The 20,469-nt window shown below is 40.5% G+C and overlaps 1 protein-coding gene across 1 annotated transcript in view; it reads right to left on the reverse strand.

Moving 5' to 3' along the window:
* LOC119899478 (complement C3-like) overlaps positions 1 to 10,951 on the reverse strand; it is a 23,265-nt gene extending 12,314 nt beyond the window's left edge. Inside the window, exons 1-18 of the mRNA XM_038714039.1 lie at positions 10,791 to 10,951; positions 9,627 to 9,822; positions 9,260 to 9,422; positions 8,977 to 9,071; positions 8,716 to 8,804; positions 7,735 to 7,817; positions 7,548 to 7,635; positions 7,254 to 7,356; positions 6,822 to 6,942; positions 6,457 to 6,572; positions 5,975 to 6,121; positions 5,050 to 5,149; positions 4,824 to 4,918; positions 4,506 to 4,697; positions 4,210 to 4,365; positions 3,943 to 4,072; positions 2,940 to 3,008; positions 1 to 169 (exon numbers count right to left, since the gene is read on the reverse strand). The exon at positions 1 to 169 is cut by the window's left edge and continues 29 nt beyond it. Coding sequence (XP_038569967.1) covers positions 1 to 169; positions 2,940 to 3,008; positions 3,943 to 4,072; positions 4,210 to 4,365; positions 4,506 to 4,697; positions 4,824 to 4,918; positions 5,050 to 5,149; positions 5,975 to 6,121; positions 6,457 to 6,572; positions 6,822 to 6,942; positions 7,254 to 7,356; positions 7,548 to 7,635; positions 7,735 to 7,817; positions 8,716 to 8,804; positions 8,977 to 9,071; positions 9,260 to 9,422; positions 9,627 to 9,822; positions 10,791 to 10,867 — 2,189 coding nt within the window. The 5' untranslated portion in view covers positions 10,868 to 10,951. The remainder of the gene's footprint in view (positions 170 to 2,939; positions 3,009 to 3,942; positions 4,073 to 4,209; positions 4,366 to 4,505; positions 4,698 to 4,823; positions 4,919 to 5,049; positions 5,150 to 5,974; positions 6,122 to 6,456; positions 6,573 to 6,821; positions 6,943 to 7,253; positions 7,357 to 7,547; positions 7,636 to 7,734; positions 7,818 to 8,715; positions 8,805 to 8,976; positions 9,072 to 9,259; positions 9,423 to 9,626; positions 9,823 to 10,790) is intronic.
* Between the last annotated feature and the right edge of the window lie 9,518 nt (positions 10,952 to 20,469).

Raw genomic sequence — 20,469 nt, forward strand, 5'->3', positions numbered from 1 at the left:
TTCTCAGCTCGCTGGCTTTCAATCTCCTTGCAGCAGTGCAGGAAGGCCTCCACACAGGCGGCACCGTCCACGATGTACTCGCTGCGCCTCTCACAAGTGTATGAAACTGGGGTGTCCCTCATGGCATCCAAACAACAGTCACGTTGCAGTTGGTCATTATATTTACTCACTGGGGGAAAAAAAGAGGGTTATGGAAGAGAAACAGAGGTGAGAACGTATGGAGTTCCAGGGAGAACAGTGACCAGGAAAGTTGTAAATAAAATATTTTCAAATAAGGAAAACCAAACTCATTAAAGCTGCAAGCAGCTATAACAGGCCCTAGTACCTTCCCACATCTTGGGGTACACGGCAAGGTTATTATCGTTAACGAAGACGAACGGAATCACGAAAACTAGATGTGAAAAAACATTGTCATTAACCGAAATAAAAAAAAAAACAAGGCTTAACTAACTAAAACTGTATTGTCGGTTTGCAAAACTAACTAAAATGAAAGAGTAAATGTTCTTAGTTTTTGTTTATTTATTTTATAGGCCCTAAATAAGTCTACATTTCGAGGGGATATGAAGCTGGGTAAACTGACGTTGCGGGGCAGTTGGTCTGGACCGGACCAGCCCGAGAGATAGGCACCTGTTGGTGAGCCGCGGGTGTCCTGCCACGAATGCGTTATCCGTCAAGACAGCCCGGGGTCAGGGCGGTGTCTGGCCGCAGAGTAGCAGGTGGCGACCGCTATTATGAGAAGAGGCCCATGTAACATTAGGGAGACCCAGGTAGGGATCAGCTGCGTAGTTGGTGGGATTTGAACATGTTTTGTATTATCTTTTATTCATACATGTGGAGAAAATAATATAAGTTCAACAACTGTATAGAGTTGTGTTTAGTTTAGTTTGGATTGCAGGTAGTGAGTCACTATCTTAGTGGTTTTCTTTTCCTTCTTTTGTTTAGTTCTGTTCCGATGGTCTGGCTTAGAGCTCATCTTGCATGTGAGATGAACTTGCCCCTAGTACATTGACTGTGAGCTCCCATAGCACTGGGTTAATGTGTCTGCTGGTCATTATATTGACTACATGTCAGCTAGTGTGTGTTTTATTGATATCTTAGCCAACCTGTCTCTTTGTGCTTCACATTGTTTTAATACCTATTCTTTAATAAAGAAAGGTTTAGATTTTAAACTGCTTTCCAGTCAGACTTGCCTTCAGGGTGCAAGGGACCTGTTGTTTGTGACTCCAAGGGAAAGCCTCCGCTTTCTTCCAGTTTCTTAGCTGTCAATCAATTGTATTTCACCTCCATTTATTGTATTTCACCTATTTAACCAAGAATGATGTAATGAATTCTTGGGACCACTGGGTAGTAGGATGAGGGTAGTTTAGCTCTTAGGGTTTTCTGTATGTGGGTTAGAAATTATACTGTAGGTTGCATCTGCTTCATTTATTTATTTAGACAATGTGTGTGTATATATATATATATATATATATATATATATATATATATATATATATATATATATATATATATATATATATATATATATATATATATATATATATATATATATATATATATATATATATATATATATATATATATATACACACACACATACATACACACTTAGTGTTTGGGCCCCAATGTACAAGCTTCAGATAGCTTTAAAAAGGGTAAACATTTTTACAAATCTGCATTATTTCTTATGATTGTACTTGTATTTTAATGTTTGGTGAAAAAACTAAATTGGACTGAACTAAACTGAACTGAGCTTGGCATCCTGCAGCGAGAAAGACTAAAACTAACACTGAAACTAATAAAAAACTAAACATTTTCAAAACATAAACACTAAACTAAGCTAGCAAACCCACGTTAAAAACTTAATTAAAAAAAATTAAAACTAAACTTAAATTGAAAACAAAAAATAAAAACTAAATAAAAACTAATGAAAAATATAATCTTGCTTGGTACACGGCAGTCATCGATGGATATTGGTCAACGTGTTTCTGTTTTCATGCGTTTAGGTGCTGTACAGACTGGTTCAATGTTACTTTCTATGTCCACTACGTGGTGCTGAGAACAGCCTCTATTTACCGGTCGTGTTCCACTTCCAGAAAAATTCACCTAAATCAAATGAGGACTATCACACAAAGCTTACTTCCTGTTCAGAGTAGGTGGCACAATCATTCATTCATAAACAGTTTGCGGAACTGTTTATGAATGAACTAATAACTTCATTTTTGCTGTGTACCGTTGGATGTATTGACAATTATCAGTGAATTACATTGAAACTGAAGAAATCTTAAAAACCAGAGGATTCTCAGGCAAGTTCTGAAGCATTCCTACTTCTGTCCCAGTACACGCATAAAGTGAGTTTCACTGTGAAGCCTACTGAAAGTTGAGCCTCATTTTTGTTATTTCCACAAGCAGCTTACTGGGTACACAAATCGGTCACATTAAATATCAAAATCAATAACCGTTTTGGTTATAAAACAATAAAACAAAAGACTGATGTCTGCTTTATTTTGGTTTTCCAATTTGATTTTGAAACAGAATTATCAAAGACCGAACAATATACAGATTCACAATGACCTCAGGCCGGGACTCTTATGAAACGGGAAATTTGGCACAGATAGAACAATGTACACTCAAGTTACAACAACTTCACCTCATGGCAAATACTGCGTCATCAGGGCAACAGCATTTCATTATATCGCATCATCAAGGTCTTAAGGCTTTTTTGCCCAAATTTCTGTTCAACATTGAAAATTTGCTCAGTGCTTGGACCCTAGAAATAAGAAATTGTATGAAACTTAAGTTTCAGCTCAGCCTTAATATACAGCATGGCAAAAGGAGTATTGTTAAAGTCACTACAAACATTTTGGAGAGCCTGAGCTGTGAGACAGAAGATGAATGAATATGCGTTTTTTTTGGTAGTTTATCGCTGTGGTTCTTACCTAAACTGGTGGTGACGTCCATTATAGTAGCGGATCTTTTCCTCCTGCTGGGGGCCGGACATTTCAATTCTGGAAATGCAACACAGACAAGATCTTCACAAGAACCAAACAAGGTTGTGTCACACTCTGCCTGTCTGCCATGTCATGTTCTGTACTTTTAGTCAGTTTTATTATCTGTTGTTTTAGTCTGTTGGGTTTTGGGGTTGTCTTGTCTGTTATCTAGTGTTTAGTAACCTTTGTCATGTCTGTTACCCCAGTGATCCCTCTGCATGTCTGTCTCTGTTTCCCCCCCCCGCTCTCTCTCTGCCTACCTGTGCCTCGTTAGCCTCATGTCTGTCACCTGTGTTGCTCCCGCCCTGCTCGTTAGTCTCTGTGTATATATACCTGGTGTTTCTGTCTTGTCATTGTTTGTTGTCACCCAGTGCTGCAGTATGTTCCCTTGTGGTTTGCCTCACTTGTTGTGTTTCCCTGCTCATTTTGGATTTCTGTTGGACAACCTTGGTTTTTGGACTCTGTCAATCAACCACTGTAAGCGTGCTCGCCTTTTGTTGCCTTAAATAAATCACTGAACTGCACCTGCTAGCCTTCGTGTCCTGCATTTGGGTCCTCCAACCTGCTCAACTCCACAAATCATGACAGGTTGGACCTAAACTTGATCTCTGCAGGGTGTAATTGATGTCATCTTAAAATCAAATTAAGATTTATCTGGTTGGATGCATGGGTGTGGGGAAAAATTGTATCTTGCAGACCTCATTCTTGGAAAATTTTAAACATTGTTTAAATGTGTTATTTGGAAAAAAAACTGCACTAACAACACAGAGTGAACTATGATCAGCTCATGTGACAATCACTATGGTTCACTACTGAAGCCAAGATGGAAATGGAAAACATGGATGAATACAAAAGCCCCAAACTTCCACAGCCACTTCTCCTAACTAGTGATATCTTAATGGTACAACTGAAGAGGGCATGATCTGGGAAGGGAAAAGTAAAGTAGTGTCACCTTGTCTGTAAGGAGTCCCAGAAGCCGTGTTGGACTCAAACAACAGCCCAGCATCATAGAACACACTCATACCGTCCTTCCCTCCACCTGGTGTGCAGCCTGTATCATACTTCTCTACAATATCCCACACCTGAGTCATTCACACACAGAAATACAAACAGACAAGGTTTAGGATTACAGTATGTGCAGGACAAATGAATACCAGATATCATTTTTGATTTTTAAATTAAACCCCTTTGAATTTTCTTTTAAAGATAAAGAAATTGCCTTTTTCTGGGTGAGTCGGTGCTTGTTGTTTAGGACGTAGACCCCTTTGTCAACTGCCACCAGTCCCACTGTGGCTCCTGGATCTCCAGTGACCTTCAGACCAAACATCCTACGAGGCTCATAGGATGGAGCAGGTCTCGATGATTCCAGCTTCAGCTAAATGTGGAGGGGAGGTCAATCAGTGAATCATTGTTAAAGCAGTTTTACACATAAAAATGTGTCCTAGAATTAAACAATTTACTTGTCTTGTTTATCCACTTAGTTAAACTCTGCTACATCAGTGTTGTTTGTCTCACCGAACCCATGCAGGAGTCCTTGACATCCACCCAAATTGAGTCTGATACCACTTCATTATCATTTGTATGGTAGTAGGCTATGATGCGGAACGATGGCAGCATTTCTTTGGAAATGGGAACTATCAGAGAAATCAGTACTTGGCCTCTTGTCCTGTAGCGGCCACTTTTTACCAGCTGACCTCTGCTCAGGATCTAGGGACACAGATTTGAACACGAGCACTTATCCGACATGAGTTTAAATACTACACAGGTTGTGGGATACAATAAAAAGAGTCATATACTGTATGTGCACGTGTACAGCTGTAAAACCTCTCTCACCAGGTATGTGATGTCATGGTCTTGATTTGCCTGCCGGTTGAGGTTGAGGTTGATTTTCAGGTTTTCTCCTAATTTAAGCTCAGCTGTATCCACACCTGAAATCAATGACATTTTCTGATGAGTGCTCGACACTGAAAAGATCTAGTACATGGTACATACTATTTCACTTCTACCCCCATCATCACCTTTTTTTTAACATCTGGCATTATTTCAGGATGTTCCTCACCTATGTGGATGTAGTTGTTGCCTTTGGTGGTATATGGGAGAGCTGTCATGGTGGCTGTTGCTTGCCTTTCAGGTAAAATACGAGGATTACTGGTCTTTGCCTGCAATTAAAGACACACAAGTAAGCAAACACCAACAGCTGAATTAAATGATACATGAAACTATTAAGTCTATCTCTTATCATTGCCTTGCCTTTCACAGCTTAGCCTACTGATAAATCACTTAATGGAACAAAAAAAACAACATCAAAATTATGTTCATATAGTAGCTGCCCATGGTCATTATTGCCAGATGCAAAGTTTTTGAGTCTGCATTTGGCATGCTACATGTTTCATTTCAGTGCTGGAATAAATATTGCCATTTAATTGTGTACAGTAAAACTCAATTACAACTCAACTATATTTAAGAATGTTGCACGTTTTTGTCTGTCTTTCTCTGTTCTCTTTATGTTACTCCAACCTGTATTAGATTTTGCACCAGGGTGCAGAAAAACATCAACACACACAACCTCTAACCACTGCCACTGGATTGTGAAGTTGGTATGGCTAACATGTTAGCAAAAACATCTACTTTAATATCCAGCAGACACAGAACAACATTAGCATATTTGACTGGACAGGTGGCCAGAAACAAGACTCCAAAGTCAAATATTCACTCCCCTTCAGCTCTGTTTCGGTACACACCAAAGATATCTTGATCTTTAGCTTGGAGATGCTCAGTATGTTCACTATTTGCATACTGTACAATAAATGTGTCACAGAGCCAAAACCATAAGCTAAGTTAAACATCTTCATAGAGCTGCAGAGTTTGGTGATAGCTTTGCTTGATTTACCACTACAATCAAAAATGCTGATTAATGTAAGTTTAAGCTTCCATTTGCTAAACGGACCACAATTCAAAAAGGGTCAAATATTTCAGAGACTTACAGTGATTATCAGTCTGTCATTCCTTGCTTCTGTATTGATGGTAAGCCTTGCCATGCCATTGGCTGCGGTGGAGCCCCGCACTTGACCTGGATTGACCACCACTTCAACACCTTGTGCCGGAGATTCATCTGGATTCACAACTTCAACCTGCCATCAGAAACACAGGTGATCAGAAAACATCTGTATTAATAAAACACTTATTAAACTAAAACTATTAGATTCGTTCTGGAAACTGCACTAACTGTGCACTAAGTATTATGATTTAGATATATATAGTTGTATAGATGTAGGTCATGACCCAATTGTTAATAGGTGAATTTATCTTTTTCTCTGGAATCTCATTTTAATCGAGGTTATACTGGTATCTGTTTTCAAAAAAACTGTAGTGAAATGTTTTCTGTAAGTGATTTTATTAAACAAAACTATTTTATTAACTAAATACTACTTCTATCAATTAATTTAAATCTAAAGAAGTACTTTACCGCAACATCAAAGGACATTCCTGGTTTGAAATATTTGGGAGTTCTCTTGAAGTGGATGGTGTAAGGTGATGTGACAATCTGGATATTTCTCAACTCGGCCTCCACCATTTCACCACCTGCGAGTTGACACAGAATCACAAACACATTCTCACAAACTGATTACAAGAGCCTTTTTTATTCACTTTTTTTCTTGATTAACTGATACAACAAAACACATCCTGATGTGACTTCTTTATATTTTTTTTACCTCTTGTTTTTGTTTGGAAAAATTTAGGCACTAATAATACTGATGGTTACTTTGCCCCTTTAAGCTGCTGAATAAGAATCACACCTGAACAGACACAAACACAGTCTCTCTTTCTTACCGCTCTCCGTCAGCACACTGACAGCTACAAATATGGAGCTCCCCACCAGCTTTGTGATGTCTGAGAAGGTCTGTGTGATGTGCTCTCTCTTCAGTGAGGCCACTCCGTTACCTCTCGTGATCTAATGTGACATCATATAAAAATGTGTCTTGACATACAGTCAGTGAACAGTTGGAGGTTTATTATTATATCAGCCTGGCTTTATTCTTAACATGCTAAATACTTAATTACTTACTAACTGTAGATAGAGATGTAACAATTTAACTAAATTAACTGCATGTCTGAATAACAGGAAATCCTACATGTTTAATGTTTTGAAGACTTGCAGATTTTGAAGCGCTGGTAAAGGCCAAGCTGTAAAACACTGTACATGACAGAATAACCAATCAACTCAGAAAATGACACAGAAATTCAGCAAAAGTTTGTGCTCACCGGCACTCTCTGAAGAGAACTTTGAAAGCTCTTCTTTTGACCCTCTTGCATAACCCCAAATACCACGTAGGCTGTCCCATCCACCTCTTCACCAAACAAATACCTAAAACCACCAGAGAAGGACGTGTTTAAGCCCACAATGAAGTGAAAAAAAAATGTAACAACACAAAAAATTACCTATAGACAAAAAAGAGCACCAACACAATGCCTGAACACCACCCTTTATTTTCTACTTCAAGCACTCTACTTATCAAATTTGGTCTCTAAAGCTACAAAACAAAATCTTTAACTTACGTAGCTTTGATGTTGACGGTGAGCTCTTCAGCGTCCACGTAGAAGAAGGCGCTCGCAGGTGTCAGTTTAACCTCAAAACTTGGCAGCACTGTAAAAATAAATGAGTTGTTTTGTGTGTCCAATCAGGTAAAAAGACACTGAATGTTATGTAGGTTATAAATAAAAATTCAGGTAATGAAGGACTTACCATATTCTTTGACCTCGAACTCTGCAGTATAGCTCTGCTGTGGGTTGCTGTGAAACTTCGCCACCACCTTCCACAGTCCAGGACTAAACACAGGCACACAGAAGAACACATATTTCAGTTATGAAGCAAAAAATTTAATTGTTCACAGCATTTAGAAACAGGGAATCAGACTTGAAGTTTAAGTTAATTATTTGTTACACAAATTATCTGCTACAATGGACTTGGTATTTATACTGTCCTACAGAGAGCAGCATCTGAGGTTTAGAAGAAAAGGTTAGAAGAGTTAGAAGGAAAAGACTAACATATTATATCACTTTGTTTAATCTGTAAAGTAAACGACTATTAGCTGTTTTATAGGGGTTAAGTGCATACCTTTTCTTGGCTGGGAACAGTAATTTCCTGGGGTCACTGTTAAATTTAACATGTAACATTTGGACAGAGCCAGGCTAGCTGTTTCTCCTGCTTCCCGTCGTTATGCTAAGCTAAAATAACCTGTCCTGGCTGCTGCCTTTATAATTAATGGACATGACATGACAGCGGTATCAGTCTTATCATCTGATTCAGAAAACGATAAGCATTTCCCAAAATGTCAAACTATTGCTTTGATATCATCAAATGTGTAGTTTAAATTAACCTTTACCACAATAATTGCATGATTTCCACTAGAGTCAAAAGCAAAGATGGCAGTTATTGCTACTTTGCTAAGATAATTACCTTTTAGCAGGTCTAATTTTGCTTAGTGTGTGTGTACTGAGGATTCAGTGTGTCTCGACACTTTAAACACTGTCTGACTAAATTCATTTTTGTTTAGTACAAACACTAAATTAACAACATGGAAATTAATTGTATAATACATAATATAAACATGTTAAAATATCCTATATCAGTATTTATTCAAATTAACTTGTTATCAATGTTAAAATGTAAATTCACCACTAAAGAACACAATGTATAGAAATGTAATTAAAATATAATAGTCACCTGACAATTTCAGCAAGTTGGTAATCTCCAGAGTGGAGCCCTGATTTCAGAGAGACTGGATCAAGTGGCATAATTATGCCTTCAGGGGTCTAAATATAAACAGTATAAAACAACCTTAACAGTGAGTCATGACATTCATTTAGGAAATCAATGCTATATTTTTCTACAATCCACGAGCCTGGTCAGCATCTACTGTTTTCTACGGTTTAGCATTTGTGATATCTCATCATGTCTGTGCTTATCAAAAATACAATACAATACCACAATCTCAATGGCAATTGAAGCATCAGTTTGGGTTGCGTCGTCTCTCTCTACAGGCTCCATACGGGGGGTCACTGCAAACATCCTGTAATGAACTGACATAGAGAGCGAAAGAAGTTAATTTTGCTGCTGAAGGATGGTTTATCTATGTGGATATATGTTGCTTTAGTGAAACTGATAAAAATATATAGTGTGATATATTTTCTACATTAATGTCTCACAGGTAGACAGGTAGAGGTAGAGGCAGTTGTGTTCTTCAGCACTGATGGAGTATTGAACTCACCTTTGCTGTTGGGGGTGTAGAGGGTCTTGTCAGTCTGGATGAATATGTACCCGGACTGGAAGGACACCAAGACGACTTTCTCCAGCAGTCGGTCAGGGAACTGAGCTTGTAGGTACACATACTGCTTCATGTTGGGATCCTTACTGAAGTCACCAGCAGGGATCTGAAACCAGTATGAAGAGACAAAAGCAGTTGTGAGGAGTATATCATGTAGTTATAGATGCTAAATTTCAAAATCCGTTTGTAGTAATAATAGAAAATTAATTTAGTCTAAATGATAAATTCAGGCTTTAAAATATATGTAATATCAGAAATGTATTTTAGAAATTAAGTATCAGTAACATATAATTCACGATTTCTACATTACCTTTATTTGTCCGAGGTCTTGGAAGTTATTTGCGCTGGTGAGGGTCACAGATGTGGATGACAGCTTTTTGGTTTTGGTTGGATGGTTCATCACAAGGATTTCAACCCTAATGTCTGCTCCTGTGCAGTCTTGACACTCCACAAAGATGTTTTCTGCTGTTCCTACCCGCAACAAGTTGGGGGCAGACATCACCTGCCTGCAACAAGAAAGAAAGAATATAGTCGTACAGAAAGGATCACATACTGTTCAGGATGTACTTACTGATGTATTTTGGACTTCAAACCACACACATAGAAATGTAGGGTTGACACTGTGAATACACATGATTTACAGATGTATTTGTTTATTTAATTGTACAAAGGTTATATGCATGGATCTCTTAGAGAATTGATTCCTAACCTTTTTAGTGTGTGACTCCTTAAAAAGAAGAACGACAATTTTTTTCTCTGTCATAAGTACTGGCCTTACTGAGTATGGGTTTTCCATCTGAATGTTTTTTTTATTTGCCTTACAAGGGGAACATTTCTAGTATTTCACAAGAACCCCCCCACTCCACCCCCCAACACATGTATTGCTCATGGACTTTCCACATAATGAGTAATCTATTGATTATCTTGATTAAGATCCAGCACTCGATCAATGCAACATTTCATCATGGCTCTAGTCTTTGTTTGATGCGTCTGGCGTAATGCTTTACTGTGCAAATTCTGAACAAAATCTAGGGCATCTTTCTGGCATCATTTAAGCCCTAAATTGTGGCATTGCTGGCATTCTATGGCAATGCTGTAATTTTAATGGTAATATTAGTAAGTACAACCTACAGCATAGCCTGATCAAACTGCAAACAAGGAGCTGCTGAAGATGCAGATGCTTCAGTTTTTTTCAGATGGTAAGCACTGTACTACAGAATGCCTGCAGACCTGCAGCATTTTTGTCTAAAGACTAAATCTAAATTGCCTGCCAAAATTAACACTGCTATATAATTTTTAAATTGTATAGATAGGCAGAGAACCCCTTGATATAATCATTTCTCCCATTGCAGTTTAACCAAGAATAATTTGCAATCTGAACAAACAAACAAACAAACAGGATATTCTAGCTCTGTTTTCCATTAACTAATTCACGTTCAGGGGGAATGTGTAAAGTTAAGACAGGTCTACTTACAGTGGAACTCCATCAGTCAGGGAAGTGAGAGAAGCAAAGGCCAGAGAGGCCAGCATCCACAGCAGAGTCCTACTCATCCTCCTACCTGATCCTGGTCCGCTGTCAATGTAGACTGTTTCTCCGCAATAATCTCCTTTTATCCACCCTCCTGCCACACCTCCACTTCACCTCCCAACTGTCTCATCTGCCCTCCTCCCACCGTGGTTCTGTACACAAACATACTTAAACATGATTTCCCAGAAGCAGTTGAGAAACTTTTTGTTATCTCCACTGTCAGGACAAAGATAAACAGTAGAAAATCAATGAGGGTTTACATGTTTCACTAACTTTTGAGCATATTTACTCCAATATTACATAAAAACAGCTTTTCTGTATTTATTATATTTTCTAAAATGACACATTTGTTTTCTTTATGTTTTTTCTTGTTTGGGATAAGGATAGTTGGACATGATCAGACATATTAAACATGCACAAACACACAGAAAACTAGTGGGGTGAAAGTAGTGTTGAGTAATTTCTGTCTAAATTATCTGGCAGGGCTTTTTGGAGTTTGAGCAGCAGGGAATTTCCTCCAATGGCATCTGATTAAAAATAATAATAAAAACAATTATATAATGGAATATAATCATACTCTCTGATTGCCGTAATCAGCAGCTTGTTTTAAGTTACTTTTTTGTTTCATTTCTTAAATTTCTTACAAGGTGTTTTTCAGAACATTTTTAATAAAAGCTTTCAAAAAGTGATGGAGACATGTCCCCAGCATCCCCAGACATTGACAAGCTACTTTTTGCACATGGCTGCTTGAAAGGCACCCGAGCTTCTCTTCTCCCTCGTCTCTCTCCGCTGACAGTTTAGCATGGAAGCAAGATCAGGAACAGGTGGGTGTCACGTAGTGCCCAGAGAACTTCATATGGAAAGGGCAGAGGAAATTATGGCAGCTTGTGAGAAGTGCCTGTAGACAAAAAAAGGTCCCAGTACGCAAGAGAGTAAAATGTTGAGGTGCTGGTACTGTGTACTGGTGCATACCGGCCCTCTTCAAGCACTGGTTACAATAAATAACTTTTGTTCTATTTGAGCTTCCACAGTGATACAAATGCAGAAAACAATCACAGACCTGTTTTTTTAAGGAAAGTATTCACAGTCAGCTGCTAAAAAGTGAATTTTAGAAGACTAAAAAGGAAGAGAGTTTCCACTCTGAACCCTGTTTTTGCATCCAGAAAGACACATGGCCAATCACATCAGGTGAGAGGTGACACTAAGGTATTGGTTTCAGAAAATAAAAGTTCAAATGCAGAATTTTCTACTATTACAACAGAGTTCTCTTAATATTTCATCATTCAAGGTTGTCGGCAGAACTTTCAGCTTTATGGCATTTCTTTTTCTTCCAAGCAAAATAGACAGCGATCCCAATTAATAAAACAATCACCACAGCTGCTCGCACACCACATATGAGCAGGGAGCGGTCTGTTCAGGTAAAGACACAAAAATCTATTGTCAAGTTATTGCTGTGACTGAAGTCAAAAGGAATAGCAGGAGTTGGTTTTTCACGTACTAATGTAACATGTAGGATATCAATATCCAAAAGTTTCTCCACATCACTGCAGCAAAATAAAAGCAGCCTATAAAACATTCTGTGGGATCTTCTACGTATGGTGATGTCATTTTCCAAGAGATCTAATTGGTCAGTAGGCGGAGCCGCTCAGCACAAGTTACCATGGTGTTCTATCCCGTAAGAAGTGAACCACTGTAGTCATACTGAAAACCCAGGGTTAACCCCGAAGTTACCTCGCTAAACTACAGACTCCTTGTCAACATGGATGTCAAATAAGCAACAGTAACTACACAGTCAAAGTCGATACAGAATTTTGACAGCAAATCATCGAAAAAGGTTGCACATTATTAAGGTGGTGTTAAGGGGTAAAATGTATGTTACCTATATGTACTTTTAATAATCTACCTTATGTACTTACGCTCATCTTATGTGGTATTATAATTTTCAGTGTACCAGTGTTTTCCAGTGAGAAAGGAGTTCCAACTGTGGCTCAAGACTGAGAATGGCATAACTCCACAATTACTTGCTAGCATTAAATGTTTTAGTTATCTGTTTCTCCTGGTCATACTCTCTGATTGCCCTTGGGTGTATCAGCTTTAGCTGAATTCTTACTCTGTTATTCTTTTTAATAAGTACTGTTGTTGTTATTGTTTGTTTCTCCCTAAGGAAATATAGAATTTCCACCACAATGGCCTGTAGATATTTAGAAATATAGCTTGAGAAGAGGAATTCAACTGAAGAGCCATATAATCAAATGTTGCAAATTTTCCATATTACATCTTCTAGCACTGGAGGGAGTCATTAATCAAAATGGCAACTAAACCTCCTTTCTTTTGCACTCTAGCTTTGCTCATAAAACTCCCACAAGAGTTGGGAGTGGTAGACTCGATAAGAACAGCTGCAATGTTATCTTGGTCTAACAAAGTTTCAGTTAAAAACACGAAATTAAACTTGTGCTTGACGATAAAATCAATTAAAAATAAATTTCATGCATATGTTTAATAAAGCAAACTTTAGTGTGTTAAAAGCAGGCTGAGGCTGACTATAAATACTATAAATACGCAAAAACAAATGCTTTGATACGATTTGATTGAAAAGGCTTTTGCAAAGGACTTTCCATGAACATCAGTGGACCAGAAGTAGTAGCCATGTGTGCAGTATTGGAGCATGTTAGGCTTACTTCCTTTTATAAAGCTTATAAAGTACAGTACTTGTGCAGCACTGAGTAGCTGTTTGTCTCTCAAACTGCTACAGTAAAACTATGAACAGAAAAAGCTCACTCCTAATGAGTTCCACAGAGCACTTGTACTTGCTGTGGAATTGCTAATGACCTTGAGTAATTGTAAAGGGAGGTGTGAACACAGATTTTGGCAAAAATATTTGTCATTCTTTGCAGTAATACCTTCCAAACAATGAAATCACACATAAATAACCTATCTACAAATATTTCTCAATTTAATTCAACAGTATTTATATATTTTTTATATATTGTATTTGTATTTATTGTATCACTTAATCAGTTCTACAGTGGGTATGGAAAGTATTCAGACCCCTTTAAATTTTTCACTCTTTGTTTCATTGCAGCCATTTTCCAAAAATCAAAAATGTTCATTTTATTTCTCAGTAATGTACACTCAGCACCCCATCTTGACAGAAAAAAACAGAAATGTAGAAATTTTTTGCAAATTTATTAAGAAAGAAAAACTGAAATATCACATGGTCATAAGTATTCAGACCCTTTGCTGTGACACTCATATTTAACTCAGGTGCTGTCTATTTCTTCTGATCATCCTTGAGATGGTTCTACACCTTCATTTGAGTCCAGCTGTGTTTGATTATACTGATTGGACTTGATTAGGAAAGCCACACACCTGTCTATATAAGACCTTACAGCTCACAGTGCATGTCAGAGCAAATGAGAATCATGAGGTCAAAGGAACTGCCTGAAGAGCTCAGAGACAGAATTGTGGCAAGGCACAGATCTGGCCAAGGTTACAAAAACATTTCTGCTGCACTTAAGGTTCCTAAGAGCACAGTGGCCTCCATAATCCTCAAATGGAAGACGTTTGGGACGACCAGAACCCTTCCTAGAGCTGGCCGTCCGGCCAAACTGAGCTATCGGGGTAGAAGAGCCTTGGTGAGAGAGGTAAAGAAGAACCCAAAGGTCACTGTGGCTGAGCTCCAGAGATGCAGTCGGGAGATGGGAGAAAGTTGTAGTAAGTCAACCATCACTGCAGCAATCCACCAGTCGGGGCTTTATGGCAGAGTGGCCCGACGGAAGCCTCTCCTCAGTGCAAGACACATGAAAGCCCGCATGGAGTTTGCTAAAAAACACCTGAAGGACTCCAAGATGGTGATAAATAAGATCCTCTGGTCTGATGAGACCAAGATAGAACTTTTTGGCCTTAATTCTAAGCGGTATGTGTGGAGAAAACCAGGCACTGCTCATCACCTGTCCAATACAGTCTCAACAGTGAAGCATGGTGGTGGCAGCATCATGCTGTGGGGGTGTTTTTCAGCTGCAGGGACAGGACGACTGGTTGCAATCGAGGGAAAGATGAATGCGGCCAAGTACAGGGATATCCTGGACGAAAACCTTTTCCAGAGTGGCCCAGCCAGAGCCCTGACTTAAATCCAATTGAGCATCTCTGGAGAGACCTGAAAATGGCTGTCCACCAACGTTTACCATCCAACCTGACAGAACTGGAGAGGATCTGCAAGGAGGAATGGCAGAGGATACCCAAATCCAGATGTGAAAAACTTGTTGCATCTTTCCCAAAACGACTCATGGCTGTATTAGATCAAAAGGGTGCTTCTACTAAATACTGAGCAAAGGGTCTGAAGCTAACGGTTCTCCCCGCGGCCCACGCTGCTCTCCCGGTCAGAACTGAGTGAGACGGTGGGTGAGGCCCGGGCGTCCACTTAGCTAGCCTGACTGCGTGGCCATAACGGTCCGCTTCCACAACGTGACAGCGAGAGAGGCTGGGTGAAGCCCGCACGGGTGCGTTGCTAGCTCACCGGCAGTGAAAGCATGTTACATAAACAGACATGTTGCCCTGCCGACATCTCTTTTGCCGAGCGGTCACAGCGCAGCCAGGCTAGTCCGCTATAGCCGGAGAGAGACAGCCAAAGTCAGGTCTCTCTCGGTAGAGCGGGACGAAAGAGGTCGCTCGCTGCCTCGGTTGGTTTCGTTTCCTCCACGAGCGGCTCGTAGTGCCTGTTGCAGCAGGCGAGGATGTCTACCTGCCACTGCTTCACAGGGAAGCTGTGAGCTTGAGGCTGACGTCAACACCGGGTGACGTGTCAACCACAGTCACACCGGCTGTGGTGTGTTCACGGCCCGGTCGGCCTTTTCCAACTCCGGCCGTGGTGCGTTCTAAGACACCACCAACCTTTTTCGATTGCAGCCCTTGGAAAAAGTCTAAGCTTTATTATTTATTTAAAATATAAATAAATAAATAATAAAAAGAAGGTTGACAGAGGGACAGAGGCTGATGCACACCACCAGACCTCCTCCCTCCGTTATGTGTCTAGCATGCATTTATTTGTGTTTCATGTGCTGCTGTGTACACACTGTAAATGCTGTTAATGTTCAACTGATTAAATACAGTACATTCCTAAAGAGCATTCTCCTCCCCACCGAACCCCCTCCATCTTCGGCTCGGTGTGTAACACGCTTCAGTCTCCTCAAAACTGCACGTTCACCGATGCTAAGCTAATGATCCGACCGACAGCCCACACTGCTCTCCTTGCTAAGCTCGAGAAAGACAGTGCCTGGGTCTTTGGTGCCCTATTCAAACCACTGGGACAGAAGCTCATGTCCCACGTCGCTCTCCTGGTGGTATCCAAGTGAGACGGTAGTAGGACCTGGGCTTCCTCCTCGCTAGCCGGCTGTCCGGCCCGCGCAACGGGTCGCGTACATCGCCTGGCATCCGAATGAAGGGCTGCTGCCATGGCGGTGACACAATGCAGCAATGCGAGCTAACTCTGCGTTCCCCGTGCACTCACGACAGTGTCCACGGGAACACTGCTAGTTCACTGACAGTGTGTATGTGTTCCTAAAACACACAACCACATTGTTGACATATGCTCAACCGAACCAGCGCAGCGTTTAGCTGACTAGCTGCAACGGCATGAGTCGAGCTAACGTCAATCTAGGTCAGATATACTGTAGCCGGTGAGACGCAACCAGACAACACGTCTCTTCCAGCGGCGCGGCCTGTGGCACTTTATCACAGTGAACAGCGGCTCATTCTCCCAGCAGCAGCTCGCTGCAGTGGAGAGGAGGATGCCCTGTCCTGACTCGGCTTCACTCGGCAGCTGAGCCATCATTGGAGCAGCGAGCTGTGGTGCGTTCAAAGACACCAGGGAGCAACTGGCCCTGGTGCGTTCAGGGACACTATACATCCAGCAACTTCTGCAGAAGCAGACTGTCTTAGGGCATCTCTGCGCATGACATGCACAGAGGTCTTGCACCATGTACTTTTTGGTCCCCAAAAAGATGAGAGGCTTCTGAGCCATTCTGGATCTCGACCACCCAAACCAGTATAATGGACAAGAGGGCATTTCCACATGCTGATGATCAGGAAAATGCTGGAGCCAGTGCAGCCTGGCAACTGGTTCACCGCCATCGACCTGAAAGACGCCTATTTTATGTCGAGGTGACACAGTAACAGGGAATTTCTAGGCTTCTCCTCCCAGGGGGTAGCCTACAAAGGCATTAGGCTCCCCGTCAACTACTCGCTAGCCCCCCACACGCTCAGCAGATGCATCGCACTGCAATTGTTGTGCGAGAAGGGCATGAGGGTTCCTTTCTACTCACGACCTCATAGTCATGGAGAGATTGAAGCCTTGAGTGATCTTGACACAGCCTAATTGATTTTGCACCTCAACAGCCTGGGGTTGTGATCATTTGGGAAGAGAGCTCCCCCCAGCGTCTGCAGCGAACGGAGTATCTGGGGATTGTGCTCAACTACAATACTCCAAGAGCGTATATGTGCGCGTCGCTTGGTGGTCCACAAGCTGCAGAAGGGGACAGCTGCGGCAGCGCTGTCAGTGATGCTGCTGTTGGTCCTCAGGGCAGGCCATCAGGTGGTCCCTCTGGTCGTGCTGCACATGCGATGGCTACAATGTCGTTTGTGTGTCTTGGATATGTCGGGCTCCTTCTCGGGATCCAGCTCGCAAGTGCGACCTAGGATCTGAAAAGTGAGGATCTAGTGAAGATCTACTACTGGGTGTAGAGGGGGAACATACACAATCAGGCTCCACCCACTGTACCCATAGAGTCCAGTAGAGGGCGGAGCCTGTGTGAGATAGAATGAAGGTTATGATATGGTAACCCTAGTTCTATAAGCACAGGTGGAGCCCTCTACCGATGAGCCCTGCCGCTCTGACGCCGTCTGCTGAAGAGGCGGTCGGATGCTGAGGCAGTAGGGACACTGCTATTTATACGTAACGCACGTATCGGTAGCGACGTCCTATTGGTTGGCTACGTGCATGATAAAATTTGTGATTGGAGGAGGTAGTACCCATAGAGTCCAGTAGAGGGCTCCGCCTGTGCTTATAGCACTAGGGTTACCATATCGTAACCTTCGTTTCCACAATTAATACAATTTCATGACCCCCGAATAGTAGGCCACTGTAATCAATTTCATGTCAATGTCATTTTTCAAAACCAAAATATCCATCAACAGCTACCCACCTCACGTAACAGTGAACTTTATCCACCTACCACCCTTCTTTACAGTTTGCTAGCTCTCTGTTTTGTGTGTGCTCTGGAAAAAAATATGTTTTTATTACACAGCCCTGGCTCTGTAAATGGAAAACAAAGAAAGTGGTGTTTACCTTGCCACACAACATTGTTTCAGCCAATTTGCATCTGGGGCCATTAGTGCTTGTGGACTGGAGTGATGGGAGAGAGAGTTCTATACATCAGCACATTTGCACGTGCTGAACTCCAGGCACTGTGAAGAAGGAGAGATGGCTGAGAGACAGCCTAAAAGGTCTGAGGAGTGTGAACAGAGAAGAAAATGACAAGACCAGGCAAGGGCTTAGGCATTTCAACAATGAAGAAACCACAGAGAGAGGTGTATTTGTTTGCCAAGTCCAAATATCAGCAATCCTTCTGCAGAATCACTTAATCTCCCTTCAAATCACTCATCAAATTTAAAATCTTTACTGTATATTGTTTAATTTGTTGACGAAAATCAAAGTAAACATTTTTTAATCACAGGCAGATCCATCTTTTGTGACTTTCATCACAAAGTGCCTGTATGCACTCTTGACAACTGCCGCTCGCATTTTGATTTTAAGATTCCTGGACAAAATCACTTGCCTGGGATCAAAGATAGTGAAAGCGGCTGATGTTGGGGAGTGTAGCCAAATGCATGCTAAATTATTATCGATGCAGTCAAAAACTCTTTGCAACCAGAAGCTTTGGCTTTTTTAGCCAGTGGTGAGCAAAGTAACATAGACCTATTCAGATCCTTTAAAAAATACCAATAACGCACTGTAAAAATATTCTGCAAGTAGGCCTACTGCATTAAATTAAAAATAAAAGTAGCCTGCTCAAAGCAGAAATAAAAAGTCCCATATGACTGTATACTATTATATATATATATATCATTAGATTATTATTCCTCATGCATTAATGTAGTTGGCTGAGGTTGAACTATTTTGTATCAGACAGCAATTAATGTATATTTTTATTTTAATCAGCTAATTATTTTCTCAATTAATTGTTATAAATTCTAAAAAGCTTATTTTTTAAAGTAACTAGTAACTGAAGCTGTCAGATAAAGTAAAAAGTAGCTACAATATTTCCTTCTGAGATGTGGTGAAATAGTAGAGAGTGACATGAAAAGAAAATACTCAAATTCAGTACAAATACCTTGTGTACTTAAGTACAGTACTACTTTGTTACTGTCTACTACTGAGCTTAGCTTTGGCTGCCTGGAACTAAGGAAAGGACTAGAGATATTTCGGCTCTGGACGGAAAGCTATTACCCATAATGATGGTGAAAATGGCTGGCCTTGAGGCACATTGCTTTAAGTGGGTATCCCCTACTCCTGTCATCAAGGCATTAAAATGTACAACAAAAAATTACAACATAAAACACCATTCATAAGCTGAAATGTGTAGCCTACTCACACACACAGCTTGACATACATGCGTAGGGCAAGTAGGCCTATGTGTACAGCACTGCTGTTCAGTGGGCTTGTTTGGGGCCAAATTTCTTTTTAGGTTTGATACATTTTTATTTTTTAAATATAAGTATATATAAAGAGTCTTTTATCAGATCTACCTATTGTCATACTTTCTTTTTGTTTGGGTCAGTTATTAACTATAGGTCAAATTTAACTGCTAGTAAAAGCTTGAGAGAATTGGCTGGGGCCACTGCTGCAAATATTTGAGTGGCTCCTCCTCTAACACGCGTTATCTCACTCTAAACTTTTGATAAAACTCGAGAGTCCTGCACACAGACATGGTGAAGGAAGACTGATTAAGTGTAGTAAGTGATACAGAGGGAAACTGTAAGTTGTTGTTAGTGACTGTTACTTGCTGAACTTAAGCTACGTTTACCTGAACTAAAGCAAAGGGGATATTTTAGTTGGCTATGGAAAACACTAGTGTTGATAATGCGAACGCCATTAATATTGCCTATCTCTAGTAGCTTATTTCAAAACATCAGTCCACACATAATGTTGTTATCAGTGAAAACTGTCATAGTGTCTCTGTTAATGCTGTTGTATATCCTTCCATTCATTGACAAAATGAATATTGATGATATTTCAGGAGAGTGAGAAAAGTGGGAGATTGGCAGGGCAGCTGATTCTGAGGTCAGTCTGTGGTCTACAGGTCAGCCGTATTCTACAGGTCAGTCTGTGGCCTACAGGTCTAAGGAAATGGGGGCTGTTTTTTTTCTTCTAACAGACATTTGTTGGCAGGTCTAGGCACCAAGGCAAAGCCTAAACTATATTATTTCATGATGTTTATTATATTTGCTACATTCTGACCAACTTAACTTTCTGCATTTATTGGCTGTAATAAATTAAATAAATATGTAGATATTAGGCTATACATGAGCATATACCCACAGGTCAGTAGTGGTGTATCTTCATTTGTTC

Source organism: Micropterus salmoides, unplaced genomic scaffold (genome assembly GCF_014851395.1).
Source record: "Micropterus salmoides isolate LMB-PRFRI ecotype aquatic unplaced genomic scaffold, ASM1485139v1 Ms_hic_scaffold_12, whole genome shotgun sequence".
Lineage (NCBI taxonomy): Eukaryota > Metazoa > Chordata > Actinopteri > Centrarchiformes > Centrarchidae > Micropterus > Micropterus salmoides.